General features: G+C 39.7%; 2 protein-coding genes across 2 annotated transcripts; both read left to right on the top strand.

Moving 5' to 3' along the window:
• Positions 1–2,848: 2,848 nt before the first annotated feature.
• NCF4 (neutrophil cytosolic factor 4, 40kDa) lies at positions 2,849–12,733 on the top strand. The gene is made up of 10 exons (XM_010074802.1): positions 2,849–3,062; positions 4,844–4,928; positions 6,173–6,326; positions 6,633–6,703; positions 7,533–7,660; positions 8,648–8,705; positions 10,592–10,690; positions 11,422–11,552; positions 11,646–11,711; positions 12,505–12,733. Exons 1-10 carry the CDS (start codon positions 3,031–3,033, stop codon positions 12,731–12,733), a joined length of 1,053 nt encoding a protein of 350 aa, XP_010073104.1. The 5' UTR covers positions 2,849–3,030.
• Positions 12,734–17,250: 4,517 nt separating this feature from the next.
• Positions 17,251–22,310, top strand: CSF2RB (colony stimulating factor 2 receptor, beta, low-affinity (granulocyte-macrophage); the record flags this gene model as incomplete). Its single annotated transcript, XM_010074841.1, has 7 exons — positions 17,251–17,320; positions 18,341–18,470; positions 20,483–20,667; positions 20,983–21,131; positions 21,598–21,769; positions 21,866–22,028; positions 22,086–22,310. Coding segments are annotated over exons 1-7 (1,094 nt in total), but the record flags the coding sequence as incomplete, so codon positions are not given.
• Between the last annotated feature and the right edge of the window lie 184 nt (positions 22,311–22,494).

The following is a 22,494-nucleotide window of genomic DNA, read 5'->3' as shown; positions in this document are numbered from 1 at the left end:
CAGCCAAAATGATACAGTTGCTTTTGTCCTACATGGTTTGTAGTGCTGTCATCAGAATCGATTAATCCGAGTATTTTTGCTATGTTCCTTTGATTTACCTTTCATTAGTGGTTCATGTATCTTTAGTGATTTGGGACTACATTACCATTTTCCATTAAAATTCTATGCTGCTCTGTCTGTTTGGTTCAAGATGATACTCTTATATTTCCAAGGTGCTATGTATCCTTGTACAAGTATTTTCTAACAATGTGCATTAGACAAAAGGCCACAATTTCACAGCTGTATAATATAAAATTACATTATATAATAGTGTATAATATAAATATAATAGTGTATAATATAAAATTATATATGTGCTGAACTGTGAAAAAGTATGTAATGGTGTCAGCACATGGTCATGATTCAGTCATCTGAGGATTTTCTTAGTAGTCTCCTTTAATTAATTAATTTGTTAGTGTTTCTTGCACCTGGATGTGTGCTTTCTTTTGTACAGGGATGTGGGTCGGTGCACAGTGCCGTAATGACCATGCCACCCATAATGTATGGATGGGTTTTCTCAAAACAGGGCTGACCATGTCAGCTGATGAAATTGGATACATTCCTAGTGCAGAAGTATCTCTTGACAAGGGCACTGTCATTATGGTATCAGTTTTGTAATAGACATTAATTTCATTCATCAATAATAAAGTAATTATTTGAGCAGAGAGAGAATGTGGGTTTGACTAGACCCAGGCCATTTCGTCAGCCCAAATAGCAGAAATTGCTATTTATACTATAGTAGCACAATAGTAGAAACTGAGAGAACACACTTGGTAGTTGAGGCACTGATTTGGCACAGAAGAAAATGGCAAAGCAGTGTTTCAAATCTTAGTCTCTCACAGCCTGGGTGAGCCCCCTAGTCAATCAGCCATCCACTCTTCTGAGGTAGGAATCTGCGTTTTCATCAGAAAATAAGGTCTTGGGTTTGGTTTAGTTCAGAACAAGAAAATAGTGCAGAATCAGAAACTTTCTTAGCAGGTTTTGCATTATTCTGTCAGATTAGTATTATTACTGGCTATGGTATCTAGTAGAGAGTAGTGGAATTGAGATGCTGTTTTACTCAGCTTACAGCAAAGCAGCTTCATAGACAATTTGTCTGGGAGGTTGTCTATTGACTTGTTCTTGAAAAGCCATGTCTCCAGGTAAGCAATGAGCAAGTATTTTTGCATTGTGTCATATCACCTGTCTCTTAAAAAATGTACCTGCATTGTATCTAAATTATCTTCCAAGAGATTTGAAAAGACTAGAATATCCTTTTTATTATTTTATTCTCAAAACTATGATACGCATCAAATATAAACAGTTACCTTAAAAGCACCCCTCCAGCCATTCTCTTTCACTTCTATTAAAGTTTGTGTAGCTCTTGTGCTTTCCACAACTTCTTGCATGTGTCAGGAGGGCCTCTTTGAATTTTCATGAGTTCATACATATTGATCTTGTGATTAAGAGTTCTGGTCAAGGTGATCTGTTCCTATTTCCTTCTGAATGTCAGGAGAAAGCAAGAGGATTGCAGTTAGAAAACTGGATTATTGTCTCTCTCACTCAATTGAAAGGGAGGAGAATAATGAGCCTGACTTCAAGTCAGATGAGGACCGCACATTTAGCAGGCCTAATCAAGAAAATGGAATACACAGCAGAGTGTGAAGGTCTAGGGAAGTACTTATATCCAACATCAGTACTTAAAACTATTCAGCTAAGTCTGTGTGGGCAGTACAAAGTAGCAGATCACTCAGAAAATACAGTTCAAAATTTTGTAGCCTCTCCTGGTCCCATCTGATCAAGAGACACTATATCCCCTCTCAAATTCTATAATGGTGCTTTCAGTTATCCACAGGAAAGAGATGGGTGAAGAATTTACTTACTTAAAATGCAGTGAAATGCAGTTTACTCTCAAGGATGATGATTACAGTAGTAAACAGAATTTTAATTTGAAGGATACTGGTTGACTTTTGCTCCATTCAGATGAGAATTTTTGTGCTTCACAGAGGAAGAAGGAGAAGGAACCAAGTATGTCTTGAACATGAAAATGGACGAGAGTCAAAGACTGAAATGGGGAGGCAAAGATACTACACTTGACAGCTTCTGACTAAGGCAGATAAGCTATGATGCAACTTATCCGCAGTGTTAGGAAATGATGGTTTCCTTGTCACTTTCTTCCTTTTATTTTCTTCTTGAAAGATTGTCAACTGATGTTATACAAATGCTATATCACTATGCTTTGTGCACAAGGCAGGGCAGTCAGGATTCTCTTTGGGTGAGACATTGCCCTGTCTTTGTAGGTGGCAAATGTGGATGGTTTTGAACATATGAAGCTGAGAAGGTCTCTGCTCTTTCAAGGACTCATGCCTTACTTGCATTTATCCATCCTTCAAAGCTCATTTCCTGAACTCCTGTGCCTGATGCCCTGTATGTTTGACAAGGCTGTATTTCCGGACCATACTTTCTGCTCCCACTTGAAAATTTATTCTTTAGCTCCACCTCCTGGCTCTTGGTCCATGGAAGGGAGGATTCTTGGGAATCACAGAGCTTCAAGAAGGGATCCAGAAGGATTCATCTTAGTTTACAGACATTAGTGTAGCGGTGTATATGGGGACATTTTAGCTGGGGCAAACCAGAATTTTACTGGCTTTTCACAGAGGCAAATGTTTCGCTGAAGAGGTGGACAATGGAATATGTGGCTCATAGTTTCTGCTTTTTGTTGGGCTTTTGGTTTCTCAACTGTGGCAGTTTCGATACATGACAGACATCACAAAACGGTCTTTCTTTTTGACTGTTTTTTTCTCTAGTACTTCCTCAATCTCATGGGGGTGGGGAGGTACAGAAGAAATCGTCTGACACTGAAACATTAAAAAAAGATCTCTGAGGCCTTGCAAAGGAGTCTTGATTCACACAGGGAAAATTGTTTTGGCTGTGTTCATCTTATTCAACCAGGAACTGGCCAAGAAGTGGAGGAATAGAGCTTAGCCATCTGGATTTAAGAAGCTGAAAACCATGTCTCTTCCCCGACAGCTGCGAGAAAAGAGGTAACGTGTCTCTCCCTCCTTCCGCCTCCCCACAAGCCTCTGTGTAACTGCTGTGATCTGCTCATTTAATTTGGATGCAAGCTACTTAGATGATTCTAAAAGACTTCTTGTTATTGTAGCTTCCAAACTATTAGGCTGCTCAGCATGGAGCAGGCCGTTTCCGAAGTTGAAGTGGACTTTCTTTCTTCTTTTTTCTGGGGAATATTCAGCACCTAGGACAACAGAGGGTCATTGTCCTCTTTATAGCTGCAAACAGTTTCCCTTTTACCAGAGTTTATGATATGAGTGTTTGTGATATGACTAATTATATCTCTTGATCCACATAACCACATCCCTCTTCACAGTAAGTGGTAGTATTTACGGTGTTGTGGGTGATGCTGATTCATGTCATTCTCCTCTTACAGCAAGCTATTGCAAGACTTCGCATCATTACTTCTGCCTTCCAGATGGGCTACTCATTGTGGAAGCCCCTGCTTGGGATATTCTAGCAGAATAAACTGAGCCAACTGCCATGTTTTTTTGTATTATCAGAATATTTAACATTATATCAGCTTGGCATTTCTTAGATGATTCTTTTAAAAGTTTCTCTTTCTCTCTACCTCATTTGTTATCCTTTTTTCCTCATTCTTGATCCTTTTTACTTAAGTGTTAATATAAATACCACTTTGAAAACATTGAGTTGTAAGATTGAAGCAAAGGTGAATTTGTCTTCTGTTTGTTAAAGACATTGTACCAATGAGGAAGTCCCAGAGGAAAAAGCACCTGCCAATACATGCTGTTTTATCGTGTGGACAATATAGACAAGAAACATGAGAGCACAGTCATATGGCTGCTCTTTAGGTGTTCCCACAGGGATACTTCCTTCTCTCTTGCTTCAAATCCAATACTTTTTAGGATCTGCAAAGCTTGTTCTAACCTTGACCACTATCATGTGTTCCTTCACACATTTTTGACATTTTCAAACAAGTATCTTTGTGCTTGCTTCATGTTATCTGCTGTGACTGGGAGGTCTCTCTGTAAATAATTGCTAGGCTACTCATTCTTTTTCCAAAGCCTCTTTAAGAGTCTGCTTTACTGTGATGTTTACAAGAAAACCTGACAACATTTTGACAGCTGATGCAGGTTATGATATAGAACAATACTATGTCTTTGTTTCTTTGCTTTTTTCTGTTTGTGCTTATCCTTCTGTTGTTTCTTATATATATAAGGTACACTGTATGCATCTTACACATAGAGTGTATGGTTTTTAGGAATTAGCTTTATGCTGTCAGTTTCTACACCACCTAGTGCAACAAGCTTATTTCTCAGAACTGTTTCCTATTCTTTACAGTAATGCAGTAATAATAGCAGCATAAATCATGGTATATAACAATCTCCTTAGAATAAGAGACACTGCTGCTGTGTTATTATTGTAAGTCTATGAGATGCTGTAGGAAGGATTAAGAATGCATCCACAGATGATCACATTTGTCAGGAAAGGCTTCCCAGCTCAAGTGTTTCTTTTGTATTCCTGGTACTCTAGCAAGCCTAGGAATGATAGGGGTGTTTTTCAGGCTTGATGAATCTTCACAGTGGTCACTGACTTGTACTGAACTTATAGAAACTTGACATCTCAAGATCAGACCTCCAGAGGAAGAGAATGACACTCAGAGTTTCTAACTTCTTGGTTTTGACACAAGATAATGTGATGTTGCCTAACTCTCTTTGTTCGGTACAGCATAGAGACTTCCAAAGGCTAATGCCAGTATGAATAATCTAAATCTTTTTTTCTTGCTTCACAGTGATTTTGACCAGCTTCCAGATGATGTACCTGTTTCAGCTAACATTGCAGATATTGAAGAGAAGAAAGGCTTTACTAATTATTATGTAAGAAAGGAGATTTATCCTGTCTCTATGTGCCCTCCTCTGTGACTGGTTAGGTTGTAGGAAGTGAAGTGCAATTAATCTGGTGTAATTCCTTTTTGGCATGATTAGTTCTGTGCAGAGAACTTCTCAATGCTTCTTTTTTTCTTTTTTTCTGGAATGGAGATTAGTCTGTCACAGATTTAGTCTAAAAATTTATTGTCTGAGTGAAATATGACAGAGGTATCCTCTAACGTTGCTTGTTTACTAAATTCTTACTTAATTTCTGATTTATTTCCTGTTAAAGTGCTGTACCTTTGGTGAAGATAGTGGGAAAGGAATTCAAAGAGGATAGAAGGGCAGGGTCTTATCTTCATTATTCCACGGTATTGGCAAGTTAGGGTGTTTTAATCTCCACAGAAGGCAGCATATTAATAATAATGAAAGAGCACACAGGAAGGGAATACTAGGGAAAAGCGCTATGAGATTTTCTGAAGAAGAGTTTTGGATAAGACCAGCTCAGTCTGACTTCTGCAGGGTCAGACTGGAGACGTTGGTCATAAAACCTTCGCACTGCAGTATGCAGGTTTTATCTGGAATATAGTGGTGTTTGGTTGCCCTGTCTTTATGTTTTCTGAAGGATCTGGGTGCAACATGTCTCAGAGGTCAGTACATGGAAATGTGGGCTCCTTTAGCGCAAAGCAATTTTGGTAAGAGATAAGAAATAAGAGGAGGGCATTAGAAGCAAAACAACTAAGTTTTTTTTTCTGGCCTTACCTTTGGTCAGACCATAATTTCTGAAATTGTGTACTTTATATTCAAAAAGAAGTATGAATGCCTTCAACTCTGAAAATCAATTAATTTAGATGTATGTCTATAGATTTAGATGTCCAAAGCCTCTTACTGTAAAATATTTGTATTTAACTCCCTAATACGTTTTGGTTGTCACTGAGGGAAGGTGTGTAAGCATAAAGTAGCCTCTAGTCATTTCAGGTTTCCTTTTAAGACTATGTCATAGAAAGCAGCCACAGGGATCCATGATCCATGTGAAAGCTGGACCCACACATATACCACACTGTCTGGTGCTAACTTGTTAATAGTACTTGAGTCTGCAGATGCTTAACTGAAGGCTTGCTTTCCACTCCTCCCCTAAAACAATATTCCCACCACTAGAGCACTGATCTTATGTTCCTATTGTACGCCTTATTTTCATTTTGTAGGTATTGGTAAGTATGAAGATCAACCTGAATTCCCCTTCTCTGTTTCAGATGTTTGTAATTGAAGTAAAGCTTAAAGGTGGTGGCAGATACCTGATTTTCCGACGCTATCGTCAGTTCTATAACCTTCACACCAAATTAGAGGAGAGATATGGGGCAGAGAGCAAAAATAGCCCTTTTACCTGCACACTCCCCATATTGCCAGGTAAGTTGCCAGTACCAAATCTGGGCATGATTAGCACCTTTCGCAGCCCCAGGCTGTCCTAAAGAGGAGTGCATTGTAGGGAAGTAGTTGTCACATGGAACTAGTTCCCAGCTGTGGATGCTGGAGAAGTCAAGTTCCATTGGCAGTCCCTCCACTTGTGGTGAAGTTCATTTAGAAACCTAAAATCCTTTAGAAAATATGTATTTTCCTGGAGATCCTACTTTTTCCTGATTCCTTCAGGAGAAAAAATGGACAGCCTCCATTTTTTTTTTCTTCAATAACAGTAACATGTTTTGTATTTTGCAGCAAAAGTTTATGTTGGGGCCAAAAAGGAAATTGCTGAGAACAGGATTCCCATACTAAATGTCTACATGAAGGTAAAACTTTATTTTAAGATAGAGATTGCACTGAGCACTGCAGATACTTGCCCCTTGAAATCAGCTAAGAGAGACAGTACTGTTGTAGTTCTAAGTATCTGCTTCTCTCTGTATTGTTTTTCCTGAAGAAACAGTGTCCCCAAAGAAACAGTGTCCCCCCTGTGGGACAACCTGCAGTCGTATTCCCCATATTGTTCAGACTGCAGGATCTGCTGGAGTATGCAGTTCACAAAGGCTTACTCCCTGCCTTCATATATAGATAGATATCAAGACAAAACAAACAAACAAACAAACAAACAAAACCCCAAGATATATGAGGAAATAATTGATCTCCAGGTGTTACGTGAATATGGAGTTGGTATGTGCACCTAAGGGACTAGGAGAGTGGGGTAGGCTTCTGGGTGTACCTGTTCTACAGTGGAGACGCAGCCAGTAACATTGAGATGAGAAGTTCTTTGCGTGCAGGTTAACTGAAGACCTGACTTTAAATCAGTAAGACTGAAGCACTGGCCAAAACTTCCAGCACTTAAGATTGCCTTCTTTCCACATTCATTCATGTTCTGAAAGGAAACACAAAGAGCAATTTATTCCTTCTGCAGTAACTCAGGCACAAAAAGAGTGAAGCAATTCCATAGCCAACTCCAGGAATAAACAGGAGAAACTGTCAGCTGTTCAGCTGTGTCCTGCTGGGTGAGAAGGGAGATTTCTGGCAGTAATGAGTATCTTTCATCATCCTGTAGGTCAGAGAGGCATATTTGTTACATGCAAATAAACAGAGAATTGGTCTCTCTCGCTGTTACACTCTGCTTCCTACTTGTTCTTGGCACAGAACCTACTCTGCCTACCCGTTTGGGTGTTGATGGATGAAGAGGTACGACTGTTCTTCTACCACTCAACCTTTGATAGTGAACAGGTGCCTCACAGACTGAGACGGCTTCGCCCACGGACACGCCGAGTGTAAGTGATTGGCATGTTTTTTCAGCATTGCTTGAAGGAAGAGATGCTGTCCAGTTTTGGGGGGAGAGTGAGATGAGGATCACCATTGTGTTTCCCAAGTGGGTCCATGAAGATGAGAATCTTTGCCGTAGAGTGAACACTGGATATTTTTTGTTTTCAGTAATGTCAAATTTTTAAAGTGGAGATTGTACTTGCATTAAAGAAAATTCCAAAATGACAGTACAGCTTGCATTTAAAAAATGCTCTTTAGCCCTATCTGTTGATAATTCTGTAATGGTAGTATCTATTATAATGTGCAGAATATACAGGCTAAGCTTAAAGACATAGGTTTGTACCACTGAAGTCAATGTGAGTTTTGGCACTGAATTCAGTGAGATCAGGTTCAGACACTAAATGAAACTGAATACTTAATTTGTTCCTGTCCTTTGTCTAAACAGGGGCCTGCCCTACATAGCAGCATTGACACCCCTTTGGAGAACTGCTAAGTAGATGTCATACCTCATTGCCCTTCAGACAAATTAATTCTACTTTCAACATGGCAAATATGGACCTGCTTCCTTTTCACTTACCTCAAATAGTGCAAAAGCTGCATGTGTGTATGCATTCCTGGATGTGTGTATGATGGCAGAGTTTGAAATGAATGCCATAAATACTAGAAACAGGGATGCCCAGAAGGCAGAGTAGGGGGGCTGAGCAGTGCTGTGGTAGAGAGGTCCAGAATACCGTTTGTATTGAAAACTCCATCTGTTCTCAGCAGCAGACATCATCAGATTGCTGCTGCTCTGCACTGAAACTGAGAGAACTAGGGCAATGTTGTTGCATCCATATATATTTACTTCAGTGCTGCACACAGATTCTCATGCAGTTTCTCCAGTGATCTATGGCTTGCTTGCCTCTTAGATAATGAAAATGCAGACACTATATTACTGATCATTTTTGATGACTAGAGAGACACATTTACCTCCATGTTGTCTCCTTTCTTTGCAGTAAAAGCATTTCACCTCAAGCACCTATTTTTGACCGCACAGCAACTCCACGGGCTGAGGTGAGTACTCTGCACAATCTGTCATAGGATAGGAGATTAAGCTCTGTTTTACTTTGGTATCTCATCGATCAAGTTGCCTTTTCCAATTAGAGCTTGGGGAAAGAAGGGAAAGTGAAATTGACACAGGAAAGCAATTGATTTTAACAACAGGGAATGAAACAAAGGATGGAAAGAAGTGTTCTGTTCCTCCTTTCTTGAGTATAAGAAGGTCCATTTTGAAGTCAAAATGACAGGAGGTTCAAAATTGAGAGACATATACAGCTTATTGCCAAATGGTCCACATTTTCATAGCGATACAGAATCACACAGAATGTTAGAGGTTGGAAGGGACCTCGAAAGTCCAATCCCCCTGCCAGAGCAGGAACACCTAGATCAGGTCACACAGGAACGCATCCAGGCGGGCTTTGAATGTCTCCAGAGAAGGAGACTCCACAACCTCTCTGGGCAGCCTGTTCCAGTGCTCTGTCACCCTCACTGTAAAGAAGTTTTTTCTCATATTCAAGTGGAACCTCCTATGTTCCAGCTTGAACCCATTGCCCCTTGTCCTATCACTGGATGTCACAGAGAAGAGCCATAAATTAAATTTAAAAGAAGCACAAGCTTCAGTCTCATTGACTTCAGCACATGTTTAAAAGCTTTGCAGGCAAGGCATCTTAGTAACTTCTGTAACATAAGTGCTCTATAGAAAAGTGCCTATACCCTTGTCTTTTGCTGTATATTGTCTTGGTATTAAACACATGAAACTACTTCGTAACCAGTACTTTTCTGAGCATGGTCTTGCTTTCTGGAACATGTGACTTTTCCATGTAAGATTCAAAAAAAGCCATGCAAGTGCTTTGAGTTTTGGGGTTTTTTTGTTGTTGTTTTTTACATTGAATATGGCAGATCTTGGATCAGTCATATCTCTTAAGTTTTATCTATTAATTTATTAATATTGACTTTACCTACCAAAACTTTTCAATAGATGAAAAAAGGCTTTTGAAAGAGCTGTTAAGCAGACATGCAAACTGCTAGCACAACAGTAGCCATAGTCTTCTTTTTCATTAGGAGAATCTTTGGCATTAACACAACCAAAAGAACCATCTCAACACAGAATAAAGAACACCTTTTCATTTTTGCTTCTCTAAGAGCATTTAAATGTCTACCATGTTCTCTAAGGACAATGGATGAGATGTGCATTTTTGATAACTCAGCCACTTCAATTGTTCAAGAACAACTTGTTAGGGTGGTAGCATGTACTTACCACCTCTTTTTTTTATTTCCTGAAGGGGGCATCTAAGTTCCATTTTAACTATATGTCAATTTCCTAGACTTCCCAAATCTCTCAGTTAAGCATACAGGCCTGAAAGCTAGATGTAAAAACATCAGGTAGTTACCCATAAATTAGGACACAACACTTCTGCAATTTTTTAAGGCTCTTTGTGATGTTTTGCAGAAAATCTGAAAGCTGTAAAACTTCAACCAGAAATAATACATATTTTTTAAATTATCAGGATTTTAAGTTGTCAAGTTTTCAAGTTGTCGGTTGTCTTCAGCTCTGTTGACTCACTCGCTCTTAAGTGTTTTCAACTTCTTTATAATTATTTCTCTGGCACTCAGTGTCCTGCCACTTTAAGAATCCTATCATGTAGCCCTCTCAGAGCCGTATTTGTCCTAGTGCTTTCACTACTTCTTGAAAGCATTTTTGTATGTGCCAAATAGGAGAAGAAATTGTGAGAATTGGAGACTACGGTCATATATATGACCTTACCTCAGATATACATCTGTGATGACAAAGTCCATACTGTTGTGCTGCTTTATACTCTCACCCCCACAACAGAAGAGAAAGGAAGTTTCACTTTTGTGATTCTGTCAATTAATAATTTCAGTATTATTACTTTCCATAGGCACTGTTTGATTTTTCTGGAACAAATAAACTAGAACTCAGCTTCAAGAAGGGAGACTTGATCTATCTACTCAGCAGAGTAAACAAAGACTGGTTGGAGGTAAGACTGCAATACGGAATTCTTAGCATATATTAAAATATATGAGTAGAAAGGGCTCTCATAGTCCTTGGGACCTGTCTCATTCTTTCAAGGAGAAACTATATCATAATCAGGCCTTACTGTCAAGAATAAATCCTTGACTCCAAATTTGAAATAGTTTCCTTCCTTGATGGTTTTTAGTTTACAAGTTTCTGCCCTCTAAACTTCAGTTTTCATTTGCATTTGCTTCTGCTGGAATGTTTTTAAATTCTTTGGAAGTGATTAGAACACAAAAAGGCCACAGAAAGGAGATGGAAACTCCATTTCAGTGATTAATTGGTTTCTTGCCTCAGGGTGAGTTGCTGTATACTTCATGCTTCATACCACAACACATGTCAGCCTGATTAGACAGAACTTGGGCAATGCAGCAGTGTTCTGAAAAAGGAGGAGGAGAACATACTGTGTGTTTGCTGATATGATATCTGCTTGCTCAAACACCACAGCCTTCCTTGGTAACCATCTGACTTTCATTTTTTACACACTGTTTCACTCCCCCGCCTTGTGTTTGACTACACAATTGTATAATCTTGTTGTAGAGATGCCATCAGGTCACTTCCATAGCCTTTCCTTTCTTGATTATTGTAGACAAATTCTTACTGTTGTTTCCACGGAAATTAACTGAATTCCAGAACTTATTGTATGTTGCCAAAATGGTATGGTTTTCTTCATTCTAACACTTCCTGTCATTCCAGGGAACAGTTGATGATGCCACTGGGATTTTCCCATGTGCTTTTGTGAAGATCATAAAAGATTTGCCACAGCAGGAAGACACAGTTAATAAAGTTCGTTGTTATTACCATGATGAGACAGTGAGCACTACCAGGTAACAAGAAAATTGTCTTCCAGTTTACTACTGAAGAGATGCTGACAATTTTCTTTTCCTGGTATGTAAGGCTTAGATTTGTTCTTGTTACAGGGATATCTCAGTGGAAGAGGACCTGAGCAGCATTCCGTCATTCAAAGATCTCATGGAATTGATGAGGTAGAGTGCAAGCAGTTAGCTGTATGTTTAATATAATTTAAATATGTGTCAAGTTCCTTCCAGTCCTAGATTTACATTCTACATTCTACTTGGTCATCACCATGTTTTGAGTGTGAAATACTTTTCAAGTGTCCTGAAGAAATTGCACTTTGACTTAGCCCAGGGCTATCTGTGCAGACACTAGTCTGCCTTGGGATTGCCACTAAGTATGGAATGCCACACACTTCTAACTCAATTATGCTGGGTAGAAGCTTCCATTTCTTTTTCTAAGATCAGAGTCATACCCACATGCAAGGATCTTTTGCCTAATATACTTCTTTAGGATGCAGGATACCACCTTCTAACACTTGTTAAACAAGTGTTAACTAGATTAATCTAGCATTGAACATCAAAACATTAGAACATCAAATATTAGTAATAGAACACCTGTGCTTCTTCCATTGCTTAACCTGTCCTTCCCTGAAAAAAAGCAACCATAAGCAGGCAAAAATGGGTAGTAACTACAGTCAGCTCTTACAGATGGGAGTTTTATCAAACTCACAGATTAATTGTCCCATGCATGTGATGTTACTGGAAATGGTTATGGGTTCTTACAGATTTCTCAGCTTAAATGCAACACAGCATGAATGTGGTTGTATGATTTCTAGTACCAGCTGTATCAAGAATGCCATGGTGCCCAAGGCTTTGTGTGTCTTTTATCAGAATTAATTAAATTGTAAATATATTGATCATTATGTAGCATTTCCCAGGCATTCCTTGATTTCTGGGGATCAATCCATTTATTTTCTACCAGGCGGGAGTTTGACCAAGATGACATTGTTTTGAATTACCGGGACCTTGATGGTGATCTCATCCGGTTGCTCTCCGATCAGGATGTTGAACTCATGGTGTCTCAGAGCAGGAGAAGGGCCTCTGAGAAGCATTTCTTCCCTTGGAAGTTGCACATCACTCACAAAGATGACTTGGGTGTCTACAACACTAGTCCAGAAATAGGTGCTGCTCAAGCAGTAAGAGCAACATAAGTGCTAGATACAGTCTTTCTGTAATCCCCCTCTGCAGACAGTTTCCTTTAACAAGCTTTTGAAGTGAGTTTGAAAAGAGTAATTTTTAGTAATATATTACCTTTCAATGTGAAATGTGTACTTCGCTTCCTCAGCTTTTTAGCACTCCTCTGTAATAGAGATATCTACATAGAGACCAGAGAAAGTGAGGAATAGAGAAATAAAATCTCTGGCCATATTCACAAAGCAAGTCAGTGTTAGCCTGCAAAAGAGGTTTAGTGTCCTGAGCCTCAAGACCTGCTCTAATCTCTGTTCTCACTCCCAGAGCTAGTTATTTGTCCAGAATGTCTTAATGAGCTTTCTTTCTAGACTGCTGTAATTTTCCTTTCACTTGCTGATATGAAAGTTTGTGTGCCAGTGCTTACAAACATGTAATTATTTCTGTCATGTGGGAGTCTGACTGGGCATTCAGAGTTTGCTCTGGAAGCATCAGGAAAACTTTTTCATATTTCAGTGAAGAAATTGCAGCCCACCTTTCCTTTCTTCTTTCCACTGACCAATATTTTGAATTCTGTGAATCAAACCTGGTACACCTGTGTTCCTCATAGGCCTTTTTGTAATTGTACAGACTACTTATTTCCACATTCTGGGAAAATCTGTGCGATGCCTATTCAAATAGCAATGTCTTCTCTGTCCATCTTCTGCTTTCTGATACCTCATTGCAAAGTAGAGCTAACAAGAAATTACTGTATCAGATTCTTCAACAAATAAAGATACATATGAATTTATTTTATCAGTTTCTATTCAAAAGAGGTTTTTTTGGGAGGGATGAAATAATTCTGCTCCTTATTTTTTTATTGAAAGTGATATAATGTTGAAGAAGAGTTTGAATATTACCTATTCAGATTTCCTTAAGGAGCTCATTACTGAAAAAAAATATATTTTGCAATAATTTCTTTAATAGTCATGCAATTAAAATATTTACTGATTGAACAAATTTACTGCTGCTTAGAAAAATTACAAGTTATGTATGTTTTACATAAATTGTTTGATACCTAAAATACTGTATTTTAAAAGCACCATGCAGTCATGGTGTTAAAAAGGTTCCACCAACTATAATTGGTAAAGAATAGGAAGTTAAAAGAGTTTTCAAACACCATGCTTTGGATTTGACTGTTAGTTTCTGTGGCATTAAGCTACAATTCCTCATTTAAAAAAATCTTTGTCCTTAACCTGCTGGTAAAATTTGTACAGACAAAAGGGAAGATTAACAAGTATCTGCAGGTACTAAGAGTCAGTTAACTAACAATGCCTGAATAACTAACCTGCCCCTCCCAAACTGTCAAAATAATGTTTTCTCTTTTTCTTAGATGTTACCTGTAATGCTATCAGGTCACAACATCTTCAACAAGAACAAAAGTATTTAAGAGGACTTATCCTTTAAACTTTTTTTTTTTTTCCTGGTGTATATACATAAACTTATTTATATAAATAAGCTTTAATATTTTATTATCCATAGCCCTGCATTTATGTGTATAAGTGTATTGGAAATAAAGGAAAGAGTTTCTATTTAAAGATAAGCATATTGTTTGCTATATTGGGATCCATAAATCATTTCTTACTTGTATTAAGTGCACAGTTCTAGCAGTATACCAATCTTGTACAGACTTGCCTAAGAAAATGCACTCTCCAAAGAGTTGTAAGATGTGACAACAGGCCATATCTGCTTTCTAGGTACAAAAGTTCCACCTGAAGATTCCATGCATATTAAATTTCAGAGGTAGGTAACATATGTTCAGAAGAGACACATATTACGTCTTCCTTCTTTCCATGATGAAGTTTTAGTTGACATTATTTTACTAAAATGTTACAAAATGTAACTTCCCACTTCAAAAGCTTGTAGCAATGCAGTTGAGGAAGGAGCTGAAGCAATATACAGTGATGATAATCTTACACCTTGTAAGAGAATACGTTGTAAATTTGAAACCTAATTGGCGTGCATGGCCTGCTAAAATTCTGGTATGCAGGATTACTTGTTCCTGGACTTCAACAGAGCAAATAACATCTGAAGATTTTCACTGACAGCTAGATCCTGCAATGTAAACAGCAACTCAGCAAGTCTGTTTAAAGTTGGGGGAGCTGTTTGAGTGAGGAAGGAAAGGGAGGGAAAATACCTGCTGGGAAACAAGAAACCCCTTTTCTATGGGTGGGGGAAGAACATACATAAACTTACTGGCCTCTGAAAATCAGAGCAGAATTTCTTTCTGCCTTTATATTGTCAAGCAAAGTAAATTCTGCCCATTCAGGAAAGTTGCATATTCCCCCCACCCTGTCTGCAGATTTTATATGCACACCTCCTGATAATCCCAACAATACACTGTTTCCTCAGCTGCTCTCATATTCTCCTTCTTGCTCTTCACATTTCCCTTGTTCACAATATGTTTTTTTCCTTGTATGAGAGAGTGCAAGCAGTTAGCTGTATGTTTAATATAATTTAAATATGTGTCAAGTTCCTTCCAGTCCTAGATTTACATTCTACGTTCTACTTGGTCATCACTCTTCTTGTGAGAGCCTAACTGTGCTAACTATGGGTTTGGTCAGTACTACAGGGATTTAGAGAAGGTGTAGTAGCAGCACAGGACAAATAGACTCTGGCAGTTGTATTCTGTATCTGGGGACTCATCTTTGTCCCCTATGGTTTACCCCTGAGAGCACAAACCTGAGTGTGTCTTTCCCTTATGGCTACCTAACTTTCCTATAGATCTTATTATTGAAGGCTACTGGGTTAAGTTTTAAAGCTGTATTTAAAACAGTGTGGCTGCATTGGGTGTAGGATAACTTCAGATCAACCCTTCTCACCAGTTTTTGTTTTCTCTATGTACTATAATTTCTTATTCGTTGTTGTTGAAACTGGTAAAAATTACTTTTTAACACATTACTCAAATTAAAGGGCTACAGAGATAAAGGTAGTTCTCTCCCCTACCCCCTCTCGCCAATATACATGTACAAAGAAACATAAAGTACAGAATGATCCCTGCCTTGAAGACTGTCTAGGCTAAAATAAAGCAAGAAACAGCACTGGAATAAAAACCTGATAACTTTTTCTTAGCCTTTCTCACTTCTACTGCATTCAATCCTCTTATTTTTTTCAGAAAATACATTAGTCCCATGATCTGGTAATTGTTACACAGACAGATTGGCAGTGACAAACTTCCTTCCCCTCCCTTCCCAGTTAAACTGTTCCATCTGAGTAAGTGCTTTGGGGGCTAAAATAGGAAGTACAGACTTCCTCTTTTACAGGCAATTGCACAGGCTTTCCTTGAAAAGGCGTGGTCTTCTTCTTTGAAAGTGGCATTTGAGGTGCATAGAAGATATAGCAGTTATTTTGAAGACTTACTTGCCAAGAAAATCCTGTGGTCGGTTTATACCTTCTGTCTCCAGTTCTAGGGAAGTGCAGTTTTGCTGGTTTCTGCATCAGAGGATTCTGATGCTGTGGGGGGAGGCTGGACAGGGACAGTCTTCTGTCTGGTTGAATCATCTGCCTCAGAGACAGCTCTGGATACAGGTAAGGGAATTGCTTCCTCTCTGGGGAAAGCAAAATGACAAAGTCTGCTCTCATACAAGGACTTATGAGTCATTAAGGGATTCCTTAGCTGTGATGACTATTCAAGGGCTCAGCTAGCTGTTTCAGGTGTAAGGAAGTGGCATTTGGGAATCTCAAAATCAACAGGAATTTAGAAGGAGTTTTTTCCCCACTCCTCTAAAGCAGAAAAGTCTCAGCTCTGTAACATACTTGAGTAAGTAAGTTTAGTATACTTTTAAGAGAGCAATGAGAGACGGCCAAACGGACTTGAATTCCAGAATTGGACAATGTGGTCCATGGTCTTTGAACCACTCAATCTACTCTCAATCTCAACAATCACAAAAAAAAAAAAAAAAAAAAGAGAGAGAGAGAGAAATAATTTCTTTGGAATTATTTCTACAATTTGCAACTTCTTTGGGGAGCAGCTGGAAAAGTAGCATGTTGAAGAGAAATCTGAAAGTGAATGAGTATGGAAATTCAATCGCTGTAGCTACCAGGAGCTATGTGGTTGGTGATCAGATTTTTAAGGAAAGGTAAAAACCAGAACACCATTGTTGTTCATTAGGAAGGCTTTGAGCATGAAGAACAGAAGGATGAATGAATTTGAAGGCTGAGTTCTCTTCACAGGTTAGGATTATTTCTTGTTGCAATGCAGCTGAAAGAATCCCTGCACTTCCTTGGAAATGTCCATTTACTTCTTAATTCTTTGCTCATGTTGCAAGCTTGCACAATAAGAAGACATGGATTTTGTCCTACAATAAATACTTGATAGAAGTTCTTTCTATTGAATGTCACTCCAATACGAAGCATAAAGAAGTTCCCTAATTCAGTTTTACTTCTCTTTACGGGAAATGAAAACAAGAAGCTCCACAATAAGCAGAGCAAGAGAGCAGCCATTGAGCAATGAAAACAATTATCTTCTGAATTAGGATAACGCTTGTGCACAAAGGACAGTATGAACATGAAGAAGATTTTCATCCTTCTGCTGACTCTGTATTTGGTCTTCAGTGTCCAAACCATTCGAGGTGAGTTTCAAATTTATATTCTCTTTTATCCTTACATTTTTACCTTTTTCTTTTTGTATCTGTCTCCTTCTTTCAGCTAATGCTCTTCCTCATTTTCTGCTTGCTTTTCTGCTTCCTTCTGCCACCATCTTCTATGCTTTAGGAGAACAGACATCTTGATCAAAACTGGTGTGCAGCAGATGCATATGCAGACAGATCAGTTGTACGTTAGTGGTATGGACAGGTGAAATACTGGACAAATGGATGAGATGAACAAGCTGACTGGTTAATGAGTGAATCATAATTTTCTGTTGGTTTTTGGCCTGTAAAAAGCCCCTCAACCAAACTGATAGTAGTTCTCATCAAGAAAAATTATTTGAGGGAGCACACTTATGTTTGCATGACAACATCTCTGTCATCTGAAGGTCATATCCCAGTAGTGCAACACAGATATTACCTTCAGAGAAAACAGATAATGAGGTGAAAGCAACTTGCTTCATAGTGAATGTACCAGTGGTGGGCTGTATTTTCCCATTTTTCCCATTTCTGGGTCATAAATCTAGTTCCAACAAATTAGTTTGGGCATTTTTCTAAGTCATAACAAGATTCTTCCCAGAACATCTCACTTTTGAATATACCTTTTTTAGTGTCATAACCTTTACTAAGAGATTAGTGGCAAAGAAGTCCCATACAGCAACACACAAAGATGAAATGCCTGCTGACCATGGTATCTACCAATCCCTGGAAACAATCAGTGTTTGAAAAGTGATACCTTGGCTAGATTTATGTGTCTTGTAGGCACAAAGGTCTCACTTCATTGTTACTTGTAGCTTGGTTTGGACCCTTGCGTATTGTGGAGATGTGCAGGATGGCCACAGCTGTGTACATATTTTTCATCAAGAGCCATTTTCTGGTGCCATGAGGAGACTACTGTTATCAGTGCCTTCCGCATTCTGCTGGGAGAATCACTGCACCTCCTGCTGTCTCTGACTATTTACATTTGTAATCACTGCATCTTTTTTGCCTGAATTCCTTTCTCAGAGAGTATCCCTATGAAGAGCTTGAACTGCTATAATGACTACAACTCACAGGTGACCTGCACATGGATGGAACACGCAGAGGCTCATGCGCTCATTGGTATGATTCTTTACCAAAGGGATAATATTATAATGTAAGTACCTGAAATGGGATAATATTGTAAAGTAAGTGCTGTGCTGGATAAAAGTCCAAAGGGAAATTGACCACAACTTGGAATCCCAGGGACCAGCAGTCAGGTTTTCAGAAAGCATGGCCACCTCTTTCTGTCATTGGGTTGAAGTAAAAGTTGTGACTGCTTCTGAGGCCTCTTTTAGGAAGGGAGGAATGAATAGGGTGTGCTAGTGGAGTTATTTTTATCACCTTTATCCCATAATTTTGTTGTGGGATCATAGATATGAAATAAGATGGAGCATATAGGTTGCTATTAAAGGGGTGGAGAAGATGGTGTCAGAACACATGTGAGCCTGAGTATTATTCATAAACCTAAAAGGGAGGAGACATTGCCCCTGTTATCCTGTATCCTGTTATTTAGCCCAGTTAGGAGCATCACTGAGAGTATGATTTTGATCACTTCTGAGACACATGTACAGACTGTGTGTTTGTGAGATAGAGAAGACTGTGCTATCGGTTTTCCTTCCAGAGATACTGGTCTGTTTATGGCAGCATCTCTCTGTTACATCTGTTTCCTTATGAAAAGGGAACTAAACCACCAGACTGGATCAATTGCGAGGATAAGAAAGGACAGGGAGGGAGGAATAGTCAAGTGAGAGAGGAAGACAAAGATGGAAAGCTGCGAAGAAAATGTATTAAAGTCTGGGAATACAGGAAGGAAAGGAAAGAGAAAGAGAAAGAACTCTTGATTTTATTGTAAAGGAGAGAGAATTAATAGATCTGATATCAGTGGAAGGTCTTTGGAACAGGACCTTGAAGCTAATACTTCTGGGAAAAGATGATATAAAATTACTGGGACCTTTGGAGAATTCTTTGGGACATTGTTACATGATGGAGTGTGTGGATCACATAGGAAACATGACTGAAGTGAACTAATCAGACGAGCAGGTATTAAGTGTGGACAGTCACACAGATGAAATCAAAACGGCCAGAGATTAAACAAAGTCAGCTCATAGATGAAGAACAGTTGACTAAATCACAAACTGTAAGGTAGTCCTGGTGAGTACACAGAAATGTCTTCAGGACTTCACAACCCTTGGGATGAATCTTTTGTTTAAGGGTACACATATGTATGGTCAGTCCCAGTCATACTTCAGGAATATCCCTGGTTTCCATGCTAATACCAACTTTTAAAAAGAGCAATAGTGCTGAATAATGCTTGCTGACATATAGTTGGCTAGGAGACTCCGTCCTATTCTGGAAGACAGTTTTCAGCCTTAGATATTCACAACTTGGTGTTTCTCATTTGAACTGGAACAATCTAATATACCGGGCATGAAGCCACAAGCACAGACAAAATTCCAGAGGGTACAAAAAGGAGCAACACATCTCTCCAGCAGCTCAGGCTACTTCAAGCACACAAAGCTTATCCTCTTCTGTCTTGTTTAAAATATTGTTTCTAATTTTCATTATGCTCCTGGGCCTGGAGAAAGGCTATCTAAGAGGATGATTAACACTCCGGATGAAATCTTTAATAAATACGTAAGGTCCCTTGGCACAACAGAACTACTAAGGATACAGAAGTACATTTTGGTTGGAGAATTTTTTTTTTTTTAAAGTATCTTTCCGGGATTGCAAAATGAATGTCTTCAAGAATATAAGGATCATCAGAAATGGTACTGCCTTTCACTCTGAGTAAACAGTGCATTTCCATGACATTATTTTTTGTTATACTATTTCTCACATTAAAAATATGAGATTACATAGAGTTAGGCTAAAAACTAACAAAAATAGACTGGTACCAAAATATAACATTCTGTTGCACAACTTTGAAATGGGAAGGCATTTGACAAAAATCCTTATGTTAAAAATGTCTGACATATTAACTGATGCAAAACAGGTACAGTGAGAAGAGGATATCAGTGCCCGAGTAAATTATAACAGAATGGGATGGAATTGGTTTCAGGCATTTATTTTTGCATTAACTACAGGTCTCCAAATCAGATCTTTATAAATCGCTTTCTCTATACACAGGGAGAACAAGGAGATGTTTTGCAAACGCCAGACAGAAAATTACTTACATGAGGCTCCAGATTCCTATGTGCACTGGGTTTGTCGCAATACTACAAACAATTTTGGAATAGGGGTGGATGATATTTACAGCTTCAGACCTAACAAGATACTTCAGGCAGAACTAAATGTTGATCTTTTCCAAAATGGTAAGGATTAAATACCAAATTCTTGTTTTGCAATGAATATTAGGGATCTTTGAAACTGTATTTGCTCTTCAGATAAGAAGTAAATTCCACTTACATTGTGAAAGCTGCCAAAGAGTTCCACATTGAGAGGATGGGGCAGAGAAGGGAGAGGGCAAGTTTCTGGGAGCAGTTGGACCTGGAAGGGGGATTCAAGCAGAAGCTGCATTGTGTGGCAGGAATAACACACTGTGGAAATGGGGAAGTGTACTTGGGCATTTTCTCTTCATGTCCCTGTCCTCAACATCTCCTCTCATGGCTTGTACCTTCACCTTCCAGTTCAGACCCTCCCACCTCAAAACCTCTCAGTCAGCTTGATGAGATCAGGAGACGTCTTGCTGACCTGGAAAGCAGCTGACAGAAGCCAAGGGCTGGGCAATGCACTGGAGTATGAAGTCACTTACAAGCAGGAGTGGGAGTCCTGGGAGGTAAGAGCAGAGGAGCCAGGCTGTCCTGGTTTGGGCTGCACTCCTTTCAGCCGTTGAGAGCCTGTGGTAAACACTGTGCAAATGAGTGGCCTTTCCGTTATCAGACACTATGAGATGCAACAAGTGTTGTTTCATGCTGAGCAGAAGTGTCTCTCTTTCTGTTCACAAATGACTTGCTCAGTGAAATACCATTTGTCCTGAATTGAATGCAAAGATCTATTCTTCACTGAAGAAAAAGCACTGCGCTTGGGTTTTGAGTTGGAATTGATTTTGCCCTGAATCCCTCCAAATGGAACTAAATCATGTTCCAAAAGGAGCCTGTGGGTTCCTGTGGGAAAAAGGCAAAATACACTTGAAGCTGCTTCCCCTTCCAGGAGGATTTTTTTTTTTTTAAATTTTAAGCTTTCATATCCCCAGTTCCTCAATTTCTTCCCTCCCCACTTTCCCTCCTTTCCCCCAACAACAGAAAGCTGCCTCACTCTTGCTCTCCAACACCACACGTTGCCAACTCAGCCATAAGGACCTTGTCCCGGGAAGCAGCTACGTTGCCCGTGTGCGAGCCAGACCAGGGCAGGACAGTGGCTTCTCTGGGCAGTACAGTGAGTGGAGCAGGGAGGCGTCGTGGGACAACCCTGAAGGTAGCGTGGGACAGAGCAGGGTTGTACAGGGGTGGAAGCAGTGGCTGAGAAGCCAGACCTTTCCTGTCACTCAGCTTGCTCTGATCTTCTCTGAAGGTGGCCTTCAGCCCAGGAACCTTCGCTGCCTCTTCAATGGTGCAGATCGTCTGACATGCAGCTGGGAAGTGAAGAACGCGATCACCACCTCTGTCATCTTTGGCCACTCCGGCATCAGCGTAGGTGCTCTGCCATGGCAGCGTGCCTGCACCTCTGCCGTGGAGTTTCTGCCCTGTTGCATTTCCTCTGTTCTCAGCATAACCTCTTTTTCTTCCCGCAGAGAAGAGGAGTGCTCCCCTGTACATGAGGAGTCTTTGCCCCACAGCCCATATGTGGTCCAGAGCTGTGAGATCCCCGTGAGCAACTCCAGCAGCCAGAGCCAGTACCATGTGTCTGTCCGGGCCAAGACAGAGGAGAAACTGATTGAAGCCTTCAGGAACAGTGAGTTGCTGTGTTGTTTCTTGCTTCTGCTGGTTGTTTCTTGGAGAGATGCCTGGCTGGGCAGGTGGGGCTGAGGACAGTGGTGGTGAGGAAAAGTGGGTGGGAAAAGGAATTTCTGCGCAGCAGAAATTCACGTTGTGGCCCGGAGTGCCTCAGCGAGCAACTGTCACCCTGATGATTTCTCTGTGATTGACCTTCACGGGTGTCCCAGGTGACAGGTGAGCTGTAGTGAGAGGTGTTTGGGGGGA

Source organism: Pterocles gutturalis, unplaced genomic scaffold, assembly GCF_000699245.1.
Source record: "Pterocles gutturalis isolate BGI_N339 unplaced genomic scaffold, ASM69924v1 scaffold31911, whole genome shotgun sequence".
Lineage (NCBI taxonomy): Eukaryota > Metazoa > Chordata > Aves > Pterocliformes > Pteroclidae > Pterocles > Pterocles gutturalis.
This window is presented reverse-complemented; position numbering and strand designations above follow the sequence as displayed.

Coding starts and splice junctions, on each gene's coding strand:
- NCF4 (XM_010074802.1), top strand. CDS start 3,031: ATGTCTCTTCCCCGACAGCTGCGAGAAAAGAG. Junction 4,929..6,172: donor AAGGCTTTACTAATTATTAT/GTAAGAAAGGAG, acceptor TCTCTGTTTCAG/ATGTTTGTAATTGAAGTAAA. Junction 11,553..11,645: donor GAGACAGTGAGCACTACCAG/GTAACAAGAAAA, acceptor TTCTTGTTACAG/GGATATCTCAGTGGAAGAGG.